This window comes from Mugil cephalus, chromosome 17 (assembly GCF_022458985.1).
Source record: "Mugil cephalus isolate CIBA_MC_2020 chromosome 17, CIBA_Mcephalus_1.1, whole genome shotgun sequence".
In the NCBI taxonomy this organism is placed as follows: Eukaryota; Metazoa; Chordata; class Actinopteri; order Mugiliformes; family Mugilidae; genus Mugil; species Mugil cephalus.
The window spans coordinates 13,623,609-13,637,434 of NC_061786.1; the positions used below are offsets into that span (position 1 = coordinate 13,623,609).

General features: G+C 45.7%; 1 protein-coding gene across 2 annotated transcripts in view; it reads right to left on the minus strand.

The window, feature by feature from the left end:
- Nucleotides 1-2,274: 2,274 nt before the first annotated feature.
- The window catches only part of si:ch1073-358c10.1 (peptide methionine sulfoxide reductase MsrA 1), a 32,686-nt gene continuing 21,134 nt past the window's right edge, over nucleotides 2,275-13,826 (minus strand). The window contains exons 5-6 of one of the 2 annotated variants that reach the window (XM_047611794.1): nucleotides 12,777-12,883; nucleotides 2,275-3,161 (exon numbers count right to left, since the gene is read on the minus strand). In XM_047611794.1, the coding sequence (XP_047467750.1) occupies nucleotides 2,988-3,161; nucleotides 12,777-12,883 (281 nt within the window). In that variant the 3' untranslated portion in view covers nucleotides 2,275-2,987. Of the gene's footprint in view, nucleotides 3,162-9,144; nucleotides 9,512-12,776; nucleotides 12,884-13,826 lie in introns of those variants that run through there. The other variant, XM_047611796.1, reaches the window with a different exon arrangement.

The following is a 13,826-nucleotide window of genomic DNA, read 5'->3' on the forward strand; positions in this document are numbered from 1 at the left end:
GCCCATGCAGGAACCAGAGGGAGGGGAAGGGGAGACCAAGGGAGGGCACGCATACACATCTGGCATCTGCGAAAACCCTGCACACAACCTCTCATATCATCACGAGTGAAATGTATGGGCTATAAAGAAAAGCAAAGCTCTGTTTTCTCCTCTTCTGCCACACATGCAGAGGAAGATGCACACACCCACACACACACACACACCCAATGTGTGCCTACCAGCTCTACAATCTCGAAAAGTAATTATGTGAGGAGCAGGACAAGAAGGCACAACAATTCTCCAGCTGGTGAGATAGCACCAGAATACACCACTCGGTGCTATTGTTCTATTTATAATGCTCACCAAACAATGCCACGATGGTGTCTGAAACAACAAATTATATCGCAGCATAGCATGTAAGGAGGAAATTGTACGAAACAAAGTTCCTCTCCGGTGATGTATACATACAGAGTACTGTATATAAATATGGCAAGATCTATTGAAGCTGTCAAGGGGAAGATAAATGAAAAGCTGTGAAAGGAGGACACAATAGAGAGCGTATCAGAGTGCAAGAAATTTGTGTGGGTGCACGTTTCTGCAAGATGTCTTTTTGGTGTGTTGTTCTGTTTTGCGTGGGCGCTGCCTTTTGCATTAGGCGGCGGTACAGGACGGAGCTAGAGGTGGAGGTGGTTGGGACGTGTGTTTATGTGAACGTGTGTGTGTGTGTGTGCGTGCAACGTGTGGGTAAGGGTGCAGGGTGCCACTGATAAACACGTAGTTTCAGCCCACTGTTCCAACACATTCTCGAATATCAGGCGATCGGGTGACGATTCGTCTTCATTAGTTTAGAGGTAGGAAAAAGACACCAAAAACTAAAAAAGGGAAAGGATGATGAAAGATTTCCAGCGAATGTCCACGGCGGTGCTCGTGTGAGCTGCCTCCTCTTTCAGTATAGGCCAGCGAGAGGCTTAGCTGGAGCGGTATGCTCTTTGTGGCCAGCTGTGAGGCCATTAAAGGCCCATCTGCAGACAATAGGCTCTGTCTGAAGGGCACACACAGCCTGGTTCCTGTCCTGCCCTGTCTCACTGTGTTTGTGTATGGATGCGTATATGAGAGTACCATGCATTTCCATGTCCCCATTTTAATCTATTACAAAGGAATACACAGAAAACACATGCACGCACACTTAGTCATGCAGCCACTTCTAAATGTCACTCGCTTTCACGTGTGGGGCTCGGTAATTTTCCATAGAAAAATCTCTCCCTATATATTATCAACTCATACCCTTGTGATAACGACCTCCCTGTTATGTGGCAGAAATAAACAGAATCACCACTGCACTGAGGCACCTCTTGTTTCGAGTCAGACACCGTCGCAGATGGCGGAAAAAACTGATTCCACCGCGCGATTAAAGCCTCCACGCCATCCTCTCTTCACCACCGAGGAAGTGAAGATCACTTTATTAAAAGGTTATCTCCTCTCCGCACACTTGAGAGAACAAAACAGAATGCAAAAACGCAGGCAGGCACTGGAAAACTAGCTAGCTGGCCCGACCACATACCTCTCAGCGCGGTTCGATCAAGCAAGCCACAGCTTCACATGCCTCGACACACACACATACACACGGCTGCTGCATGCAGACACATGCAAAAATATCTGTCCCAATACTAAAATAGGCCCTGAGAGGTTGCACCTGCACCTGTGCCCTGGTCCACACCTACACACAGGTGTCAGGATGTGACACATACACACACAGACAGAGAAAGAAAGATAGAAGAGAAGGAGGGGGAAAACAAGAGCGGGGTGAATCACACTACTGCGGTCGACCAAAAAAGCTTTTTCTAGATATCATCTCTGTATTTTAGAGTGTAACCATGAGTGTGATTTTCATTTTTAAATAGACTTTTAGGTCGATATGTTTAATTATATAAGTACGCGCACGCAACGCTTCCGTAATTGCTAAATTCTCCTCTGCGTGTAATTATATGATGTATAATAGGACTTTTATGCCTAATTACGGGTTTGCAGGGAGCGGAGTGAGGGTTTAAGCAAAGTGTGTATCATATTGCATACATGAGTGCCTCAAGTGTGTCATTCTGTGATCCAGAATGAGTGGTCTTTGAAAGTGGGTCTGTGCGACTCAGTGAGTCACATCCCTTTGTCCGTCTGTGGCATGCCCCTTCTCACATGGGGGAAAATAATCCATGCGGTGGCTTTTATTTAATATGTATATATGACTTCATGGGGACACATGGGCTTACTCCTACACACAAGCACACTAGATAAACAAAAGAGGACAGAAAATAGATTTTATTATTCCCAAAATGAGACATGGGTTCAATTTGTCTTTATAATTTGTATTTATAATTCACAGTAAAAATCCAAAAAAAACATTTCAGTAAAATCATGCTGGTAAAGTTATATATTATATATTGTATTTCCATTCTAATACGAATACTACCATTATGTTACAGATTACAATCTGTAAGGGATATAAAAAGAGCCCGAGCTCAGTCACAGTGTTTTGGTTTTAAGAAGACATAAAACGAGTACCAGATATGAAAACAATTCAGGTTCACAAAAACAACCATGTTTTTACCTTCAAGCAATCCTTTGATATTTGACTTCAACTTAAAAATCTCATGTGGTTGAATTTGCGTTCTTTGAGAAATGTCGCCATCCAATGGAAACAAACCGTTACTGCGAAGTGCTGCACCAACTGTTTTTTAAACGTTTTTTTTTCCAGTTACATTTTTGACTGTGACTAGGAGTTGTTTTGCTTTCTTTTTTTTTTGTTTGCACTACAGAATTGTGCTGAAAATATCATCCTTCACTCTGAATTTATAGTTAATATGACCATTATGTGAGTACAAAATTACAGATAAATGCATGTATTTAACTCCAGTAATTAAAAAATGCAATAAGAAAAACAGTCGACGGTGACTTTAAGTGCTTATAGAAGATATTTAACCATCAACTGATTATTGCTTTTCTCACCACATACCCCCTTACAGCTCATCCTTCCCAGCTCCCATGGGGCAAGAGACCCCGGTGCCTTTGAGCCCACAATACCCGTTAGGTACCTTCTTGAGGTACTGCTGGTGATAGTCCTCGGCGTAGTAAAAATGCTGCCCTTCCAGAATCTCAGTTGTGATGGGACCATAGCCCTTCTTCTCCAGCTCCTACGGACCAAACACAAACAGGATCCACTGTAATTAAAAGTCTAAGAATCAGAATCAGATGTTGATACTGTATAATGAGGAGGAAAATAATTTTTTAAAAAAAGAACACGTGGACAGGAATGTTACATACAAGATAAAGTTAAGGTGTAAATGTGAGCAAGATGAATAATAATTAACATACTGTATTTATGGTAAACAGGACATACATCGATCAGCCACAACATTAAAACCAATCAGGATATGTAAATATTAGATATGTACCACCCACATAGACCAGACGAGACTCCCCTACCCCATAGCAATGACACAATACAGACACAAGTGCACACAAAACGTGGAGAAAAAAAATGCACAAGGTGTTGACCTGGTCTCCAAATTCACTAGATTGCAAACTGATCAGGTATCTGCTGGATGCACTGGAAAAAGCCTGATCCACAGAGGCCCCTCCCCTCAACCCACAGGACCAAAACATTCTGTTGACAAACACCGCAGGACGCCCTCAGAAGGCCCACATCCATTCTCCGATGAGTCAGAACTGTTGTGGAGTCACAAGGGAGGCCTACACGATATCAAGCCGTAATATCTGCCTGATCTGTCCATATATGGCAGTATTTACAGGGAAAAGCATTAAATCGTTAATTTGGAATAAGGTGAAATCCAGGTCAGCGCAATTAAACTGCAATCATGAGTTAATGAATGGACAGTCTGCTACAGGAGGACGTGATTTTCTGTTAATGATTGTCCCCGTCTGACTGTTTATCAAAGTTATGGCCTGTGGGGAGAAGCTGTTCCTGTGTCGAGAGGCGTATGATTCAGGCTAGGTTATGCAGCTGATCCTCTGTGAGCATAAATGAGTGTTTATGCATCTTCGCCGCAGAACGCTCTGTTTTTTTTGTTTTTTTTTTACCTGCGGACATTTAAAATAACCACGATTTGCGGGTCTTAGTTTCTGTAACGATGCAGAGCCACCAGTCGACAGCGGCGATGCAAAAAAGGCGTAAGAACAGAACAAACTGTGAGGAAAATAATCCAACTCGGCGCCACTTCCGCAGACTGCCGTAACTTCCTGAAGACGAACGCAGCCCTTAAACGGCTTGTTTTACTCCGCCGTGTAGTGGATGTGAACTTCGAATACCTCTCGCTAATACAGTAAAGAGTTTCTGCTCCTCTGCTGGAAAGCAGGGTGATTGAGTGACAGAAGAAAGGAACGTCTCCTTTTTTTCCTCTCTGTCTTTTTGTACTGCAGCATGCCTCTGTGGCTCGCTCTGTGGGACAAAGCATCAAAGAGTATCCGCTCTCTTTGAGAACTCCTTAAGACACTTTCACACTTACCCCTCTCTAAACACCTTGAGAGGAGCCTTCAAACGCTCTAAAAACAGTGCGCTCGTTCACATGCGCACACACACACACACACACACACACTAAACACCTCTGACAGATATATCAAAGGTGTACCTGCTGTGCTGAGTGGATTTCTCTGTCTAATAATACAAGCGCTCAGTCCTCTCTAGATCAGTGCTCCTGAGAGCTGACAAAACAACAAGTCTGAGGTGCGCTGGGACTGTCTGTGGGCAACAAGTACCTTGCATGTAGCTCTCTACACCTCTGAGCAGTTTGCAGCACTGGGGAGCTCTGCTTTGTGGGGGCGTCAATTGGGTTCAGCAAGCGCCAGGAAACAGGAGCTGAATGTTTTAAATCCAGGCTAAACTTGTTCTTATCAGCTCCTGCATACGTTCCGTCTCTCAGCATGGTGCTGTCGTGGATATGTTTTTTTTTTTTTGAGAAGCATATGAGAAAATTAAACTTAGTTTTTCTTAAATTGGTGAAACTTAAAAATTGCCTCGCTTGCTTCTTTATGGAACGCGCAGCCCGTTTGAATTCTCGGATTCGACGATTGACGCGTTTTCAAAGCTGGAACAAGTATCGAAATGTCCCATTAAAGGTTCCTGTGCAGGATCAGACGTTCTCAATTGTGGAGAATATGGTTAAAGACACCGCTTACATTTTCCTTCTAACGCGCTAGTCATTGAAGGCCTGCGAGCGGACACGTATACCGTGGAGGATTCACTTTAATGCTGCAGCTATAAATATTTCATTTTTAAAAAAAGGCCTTGATCTTAAGTATGAAAGGGTGTTGCTTTACTGATGAACTTTGCATTTTTTTTTTGTGCAGCTTTTAGCTCTCAATTTCAGCATCGGTGACATGGCAGATACAGTTAAGAGGCTGGCCTGTGAAAAGGTTTTCACCTAGATAAAAAAGAAAAAGAAAAAAAGAATCGATATGCACGCTAGATAGGTGATGCTGCTTTTGCAGTGACTGAGCCCAAGAGTTTGGACATCACTGTAAGGCAGACAGCAAGAATGCAAACTTTCAAAGAGGCAGAATGGCTTTGATCATTATGTAACGCAGCCTTTATTTCATAACCCAAAGCTTCAGTGCAAGTGTGTCTTCCTCAGAATTTAAACATTAAACCAGCGCACTATACACTGTGTATGCAAGATAATACCGAGGTACCTAAATGTGCAAGGGAGCTTATGTGAGAAGAGCATCAACAGTCAATTAAATCTCACAAAATTCAATTTGCACTACAAAGAAATATTAGTTGATATATATACACACTCCGATCAGCCATAACATTAAAACCACCGAGAGGAGAAGTAAATGACGTTGACCGTCCTGTGACATTTCAGTGTTCTGCCGGGAAACTTTCAGACCTGGCATTCGTGGGGAGCATGAGATAACCTAATTTCTTAAAAGGTCATAAGGAACCTGTCTGTCGGGGGAGTGCAGTGGAATAACTGGACCTTAAACTCAATTGCAAAACAATCAACCAGAACATTATGACCGCTGACAGGAGAAGTAAATAACATCAACCATCTTGTGACAATTCAATATTCTGCTGGGAAACTTAAGACGTGTACCACCCACCTGGACCAGACCACACACACCCGCCTGACACATACACACACACACACACAAACACGCTTTAGGAGCAACTAAAAAAAAACACGAAGAACAGGACAAGGTGTTGTCCTGGCCTCCACATTCGCTAGATCCCAAACTGATCAAGTATCTTTTGGATGCACCGGAACAAGCCTGATTCACAGAGACCCTCCTCCTGAATCCGAAACTTAAGAAGCCTGTGTTTTTTTTCAACAAATTCCACTTGATAGTGTTCGCTTATATGGAACTGCATGTGCAAGAACAGTCCCCACACATTTATAAAAGCGAACAACAGTGAAGGGCAGGGGTGTAGCGTGTCATTCTGTCCACACGGAGGCAGTGTGGCACCACCTGAGCGTGCCTGCGCGCTTTAGGTGATGCAGTGGAATCAGTAAATCAAAGCTCCGCGCCCCACAGAGAGGCTGAGGCAGCAGCTGACCTCTAAGTCCTCAGTAGGCTGCCGCTCCGATACGAGGGCTCTAATCTCCCCGTAGGACGAACCCGGCGTCCGCGAACCAAGCGGCACACAACGCAGCCCTCGACCCTGACCACGAGCCTCACAAGCACCATTCACATGCACAACCGTGAGCAGTCTGACATGGAAGAGCCAATATTTCCCGCCTGCGTCCAGCATCACTGTGGTGAGGCAGCCGGGCACAAGCGTGGAGCTTTTTGTACATCATGGCCTAATTAATCAGGCATCACCGCCAAGCCACAGTAGTAGAAAACTCTCCGGGGCAAAGGACGCAAGGAAAGGGTCTGCCATACCGAACACCTCCACCCTGGCAACCCCCCCACCCCCCCACCCCCCGCACCACTCCCTTCGCTCTACATCCAGCCCTCTACAGCAGTCACAACACGGCGGCCATTTTAGATCTATAAATCAGGATGCATGGCGTCATGCCACTGTGTATAACCTTATGTGGCTTTGCTTTCTCGCTCTCTCTCTCTCTCTCACTGCAGAGGCAGGAAAGCGAATGGAGGGAAGAACGGCGAGGGTAAAAAGATGGCAAAAATTGGGGGTGGTTAATTCTAGAGAGCAAAAAGTAAATCAGACGTCCTCAAGTTTAGTATTTTGATGCCGCTGCTGCTGCTGCTGGTGTAGAAATGACGGCTGAGCAGAGAGCGCATCTGTACACTTGTTCGTAGTGTGTGAGCGTGATGGACGCGTTAAGAATAGTTCACTGCATGCGTGTGTGCATCACTCAATCGGCGGAGACAGAAACACAACAATATGTGGAATTACGCAGAAAATAACAGCTCTCCATTAGACATTATTTGTCGTAAAAGTTATTATTACGGTTGGGTTAGACATGGACTGATTACGGGTAATGTTGGGTTATATCTAAAGGTGGCGAGTGCAAGTCAAAGCATTGTGCTCCTAAGCGACAAAAATGTGTTTGTGTTTGTGTGTGCGTGTTGTGTGTGTGCGCGCGCGTGTGTCCAGAGCTGAGCTCACTCAGCCCAGTCAGCCCTTCCTTTCTTCACGCCTGTCGGAAAGACTCCCATGTCAAAGACATGGCTGAATGGGTGCATATCTCTCTCTGTCCTCCTCCTTTCTGACTCTCTCTCCATCTTCCTCCACTGCTGATTCTCTTGCTCTCTCCCTCCCTCCCTCTCTTTCTCTCCCTCTCTCTCTCTCTCCCATGTGAGTGCAGACCACCGCTCGCTTCGTGCAACCAAGTCCTCCCCGCTTGCCAGCCAAGCGAGAGAGCCCCTTGCGCCATCACCATCGCCACAGAGGCAGCCCCGGGACACAAATAGGACGTGACACCCCGAGAGAGGGCTGAGGTGGAGGAGGAAGAATTGGAGGAGGAGGAGGAGGAGGAGGAAAATGTACTCCCCCCCCCCCCATCACCACCACCACCATCCCCCTTCTCCTCTCCCTACCCTCACTGTCTTGTCTCTCTCTGTGTCGTCTTCCCTCGTAAGGCCTATGGCTGCAGGGCGGTGGGGAAGAGACGCGCGCGCTGACATAGAGTTTGTGACACCCGATGACTCATGGTGAAGACATTTGAAGATATGACCTCGATTCCGTGATTTATGTAATCATCCTTGATTCCAGTGCTGACACCGGGACGCGGTTATTGGCCTTTACCTCCTCTCTCCGGCCCATTGTTCTCCGAGATGTCACCTCAGACATGATCTGATGCTCGCATCATTGGCATTTGCAAAATTAGGAGCGGCGTTCGCGATTTCCAGAATTTCAATGATTATACACAAACAGTTCAGCAGCGGAGAAAGAAGTACCGAGACCACTGAGAGCACATGGGTCCACTACTAATATTATAATGCCCTATATTCAAATTTTGCTTGAATAGAAGAACAAAAGTGTTATTACTGATGATTAGTCATTTTGTAGGAAAATAAAAAAGCACCAAAAATGGGCAGAAGTATACGTAATAAGTAGTAATACGTAAGAGGGATCACATCCGAGATGCGCTGGGATATTTTCTGCAACTGAGAGCACGAACACAAATATATATATAAACAGTTCAACCCACTGTAAATCTCTTTGGCCCGGATTTAAAACAAATGCAGCGCTGACTGCAGCTGCACACCTGAACTCTGGAGCAGAAAAAGCCCTTCAACATCTTTATATATATATATATAAAAAAAAAATGTAAATACACGCCGAGCAATGCTGCTCTTTGGTGAAACGCCGCTAACAGATAGACTGTGGCTCTGACTGAAAACACATGAAACAGCCTGACATGATACTTATCGACTAGTCCGCGGCACCGCGCTTGCCCTCCATGACCTCGGGGAGAGTGGCAGAGTGGGAGTGATGGAAAAGGCGACGGAGGAGAGAGAGAGAGAAAAAAAAAGAGACAGATAGATGTGGAGATGCTGAAGGGATGGAGTGAAGTAAGGGAAGAAAAGAGCACACGGAGGCAGAGGGGATGGAAACACGGCCATAGTGTGGCGGTGAAAAAGAAAAACAAAAAAAACAGTGATGAAAGAGCTGTACATTAGGCTTCTTGCGCATGTGAGGTTCTGTAAAATAACACGGGAAAAACACTCATGTACACCACCTCTGTATGCACGCCAAAACAATGCACGCGGAGGATGGGAAGCTTATTTTTTATTTTTTTTCCGTGCCCTGTTCCTCTCTCTTTCTCTCCCTCAGCACGGGTCAGGCATCCATTTTAGCTGGGCTCTAATCTTCAGCAAGCGCTCCTACATTTTGTGAGCGCGGAAGCCAACACTCCTACATTTTGAGAGGGAGAGACGATGCATGCACTTTCAGTCTTGGAGCGAGGCGTTTTTTTCTTTTTTCTTTCTTTCCGGAGCAGACAACAAGTATCTGAAGACCAAACGTGCAGAAGATCAGTCCTTCGTTCTTGTGAAAAGCCTTTTAACGTCGTGGCTGCGATGCAATCCCTGGCGTACGGGCATTTCCCTTCTGACGAGTAACGGGGGAAAAAAAAAAAAAAAAGTTATTTCTGAACAATAAATAATTTTTTATTAAGTTCATCTAAACAGATAATGTTTCACGCCTATGAGTGACATGTTTTTTTTTTTTACATCTAAGTTCTTTACACCGTTCCATTTAAAGCACGGAGTCGACTTTTGAAGACGATCCAGAATGAAGAAATATCAGCCTGTGCGACTGGAGGCTCAAAACCTGCTGATGTGTACCCCGTTCTAACAACCCTTGGGCTTCTCCTCAGGACTTGTAGCCTCAAATGATCCCCCCCTTCAGCCCACCATCCTCTTTTTTTCCCCAACCCATCATCCGAACCCCTGTGCACCCTCCCTCTTCATCCCGCTTTCAAGCTCATTAAGTTAGGATGCTTTATCAGAGGGCACACTCACCCCTCCGAGGCCCTGCGCACATGCGTGCGTGTGCACATGCGACATTTGAGCTGGCTTGATAAAACCTATTGTTCATACGCGCACGCACACGCACACACACATATATATGTATATATAGAGCCCCCTGTTCATCCATTTTTCTCTCCAAACCCCTAACTCATCTCTAAGCCACCCCCGCCCCCACTCTCCTCCTAATCAACTCTTCCCATCCCTTCTCTCTCTCTCTCTCTCACCCTCCACTCACCCAGCTCTAGGGAGACACGTTTTAGCAGAGAGGGAGGGATAGAGAGAAGGAGAGAAGGGGAAAGAGAGATGGGGGAGACAGAGGGAGAGGAAGAGATGCACTCCTCCTCTCTGCGGCTTGGCTACAGAAGCCTTTGATGTTCTGCAAATTTCAAATTTCATTATAGAGAACCCCCTTCTCCTCTCCCCGTTCCCTCCCCCCTGCCTCCCTGCTCTTGCGCTTAAACAAGCTTTTCTGCCTCGCCTCGCCCCCCCTCTCTCCCTCTCTCCCTCCCTCCCCTCCCTCCCATCCAACCCCCTTTCAATGCTGAAGTTAAGAAACTGAAAGCCCTGCAGAAGAGACTCTTCGTATGGGTTAATTATTCATTGGGCTGCGCCTGTATGTGCCAAACGTATGTCTGTGTGTGTGTCTGCGCGCACATGTGAGGGTGGAATCTGGATTTTGTGGAGGCCTTGTCTCATCTCCGGACGTCTCAGATCGCCTCCACCCACTCGTTCTTGTCACTCTAGTGAACATGCATTCCCTTCTCCTGATGCTCTCCCAAAGCACATTGGCCTTTTAGGATAAAACGTGCACGCGTACACACACACACACACACACAAGGCAAGCCCCTTCGCCTCATAGAGATTCCACTTTCAAGCCAAGCGTTCTCAAGATTTAGCAACGGTGCGGCAAGGCGACCATTTCAGGGCATGAGGCTGCCATTTTGGTTCCGAGTGCGTCAGCCGCTTTGAGAAGACGCGTGTCCCAGTTGAACCTCGGATGAATTGGGGGGTACCACCGAGTGACAGATCCGTGGTGTCAGCAGCGCTGATGGGGCGAGAATAGAGAAAGGGAGAGGAGGAGAGAGGAGCTCTTTTCCTCTTATAGATGTTTTGTAAATGCGTGTGTTTGGTGAGCAGTTCCGCTGTGGAACCGGAGGGTGAATTTGGAGTCTTTCCCTAGAAGGGAGGTGACAAGAAGATCAAGCTCAATGTAACAGCTCTGTCTGTGCTCTAACATGAACCCGCTGGACTCCAAGCTTCACATGTTCTTGGCTGTGGTTTAATGTCGCGCTCAGGACATGCAACATATTATTGTTTTAAGAATGAGCTACATTAATCACACATATCCCAGATTTGCTTGTGTGGCAAGTATCAAATAATACGTCTGTTCAGATGTTACAGAAGGTTTTTTTTTTATATAAAGGATTATAAGCTTCTTATATTTTATTAGAAATCCATTAAATGTACAGGATTGTTATTTAATCCAGTATATTTAATTATTATTATATTACTATACACATCATACATTATCAAATGAAGCATTTAAAAATAACCTCAAGTAATTAACCTCAGCTAACTCCTGGATAATCCAGCTGTTCAATTGTCTTGAACACAGAAATTATCCGACACTAGTCTTTGTACCAGGCTGTAATAATGTTTATTTCTGCTGTAAAGGTCAACGTGGAGATCTATGAGGATAGACTCATCCAAACTCATTTGATCATTTTAGAAACAGCAGTTTATGGCTTTGTTTGTTAGAAAAAGAAAAACTCTGATCAGCTGACCTGATGGAAACCACGTAGTGAAGTGAAGTGATACCAGGTAGGACCTGAAGGTTAGATTGTTGTGCCATCTGTTGGTTTAAACTCAAAAATGCTACTTCCTACCATGACTACCTAATACATATAGTATGTGAGGCCTGTGCTTTCCTCTCATTTAAATTTTTTTTTTTGTTGTTGTTGAGTGTTACACTCCCCATCCCTCTTCCCCACGACGGTTGTTTTATATCTTTCGAAACACCATGAGGACGAATGGCTTGTAAACAAAGGTCGTATATGTGTTTGTCTGTGTGTGCGTGTGCAAAGGGGTCACGGACAGTTGACCGCCAAAGGACGGGGTCCCCGTCGGTTGATTGCCTGTCACTGACGTCTCTCTGATCTGATTGCAACCCCATTTTGCTTTTTGTGCTTTTCCCTTCCTCACCTCCCCGTCCTCCTGGTCCCAGCTGCCACTCCTCACTCACCTCTGACCCCAGCCCAAGGCCAAGGTTGGGAGGTTGTTGCCACAGCAACAGAACAGCCGCCCTCCCCCCCGCACACACACTCCCCAGCCCGTGACTGCTGACCCCGAGACCCCCGAGGAACCTGTGACAATCATAATTTGCTCCCCTCTGCCCCCTGCCAGCTCTCCTATGAATACCAGTTAGGGAGGAGAGGAGGAAAACAATTCAAGGTGATGCGGGGATCAACGGATGGATGGGTGGACGGACATATGGACGGAAAGTAACAAAAGGGAGACGCGTGTGCCATTGAAAGGGTGAGCTTTAGAAATCAGTTAGGATGACCTATTGACCCACTTCCCCGCTTTCACTTTAAGAAAGAAGGTTTCACTGGATGATGCAGATGACTATCATCTAAATGGAGCTGATTTGGTTCAACGAAACAGCCTAAGAGGTCATCACGTGAGACTCCAGTTTGTGTTTGTTATTCAAATAGCGGGGACAGTTCAACCAAAGCTAGCTTTGCCAGCTACGGCGTCGCTTCGCACACGGTTTGGTTACGTGTTTGTGTAATGTTGAACGCAACAATACAGTCTTCTGATGTGTGTGTGTTTGTGTGTCGTACCGGCTGGAAGACCACTTTGCTCTTCAGCGCCAGCTCCTGTTGAACGGGGTTGGACGTGTATATGGCCGAGCGGTACTGGGTGCCGCGGTCATTGTGCTGCTTCATGCCTGCAGAAAACACACGCGCACACAAAAGGAAAATGAGACACTCTGCAAACAAGCCATTAGTGCCGTAATCACAGCAGGCACCATGTCATTTGCATGTAAAAGATTTTCACAATTATGTCATCATCCCGCATCTTGGATTCACGAAGCCAAACAAATTCAGAGATCACATCAGATTCTGGGCTTTCATTAGGGAGGCCTGTGGTGTGTACGTAGGTGTGCGTGGCACGTGTAGGTGGGTGAATTTTTTTTCCCCCTTCTTTGTTTGTCAAAATTTTCATCAGCTTTACATCAGTGTGTTTTTGGAGGAAGCCCAGGCCGTGTGTACCTTGATGAGGCCAAACAGCTGCCATCCCTTCCCTGCTTCTCAGAGGCTACAATCCTGTGCAGCTCTGGCATCCATGCCCAGATCAATGGCAAGCTTCTCTCTGTTATTATCTTCTTCTCTCTCTCCCACTCAGCATCTGTTTTCTCCTTTTACAGGAGAGGGTTATTCCATTCTTCACTGAACCTTTGTCTTCCTCAGTCTTTGGCCTTCTGCTGAGGGCTGGAGCCAGTGGTATGGGTGTATTCTTTATAACCATATTTGACTTTAAGCGGCTGTGACAGCAGCTTGGTTTAGATTTCAACAGACTCCCCTTCCCTTTCTAGCCACTGTCATTTTGGTGATTGCAAATCAATATAAAGGGGGTAAAGATCAGTGTTTTATTAGCGAAGGCACTACCAATTGGCGCTCTTGCTCTGCCTCTGTCAGCGTTTTTAAAATCTTTTTGTCTTGAGTGTCGTATAACACTTATTTCTGTCCATTTCCTCCCTGTTTTTTAATTTATTTTCTCACTTCGGGCCCGCCAAACAAGCTGTAAACACAACAACGCACACATTATCACCATAGAAAGCTGATAACATGAACATGTTGGCAAAGACACTACCGAGCAACTTTGGCATT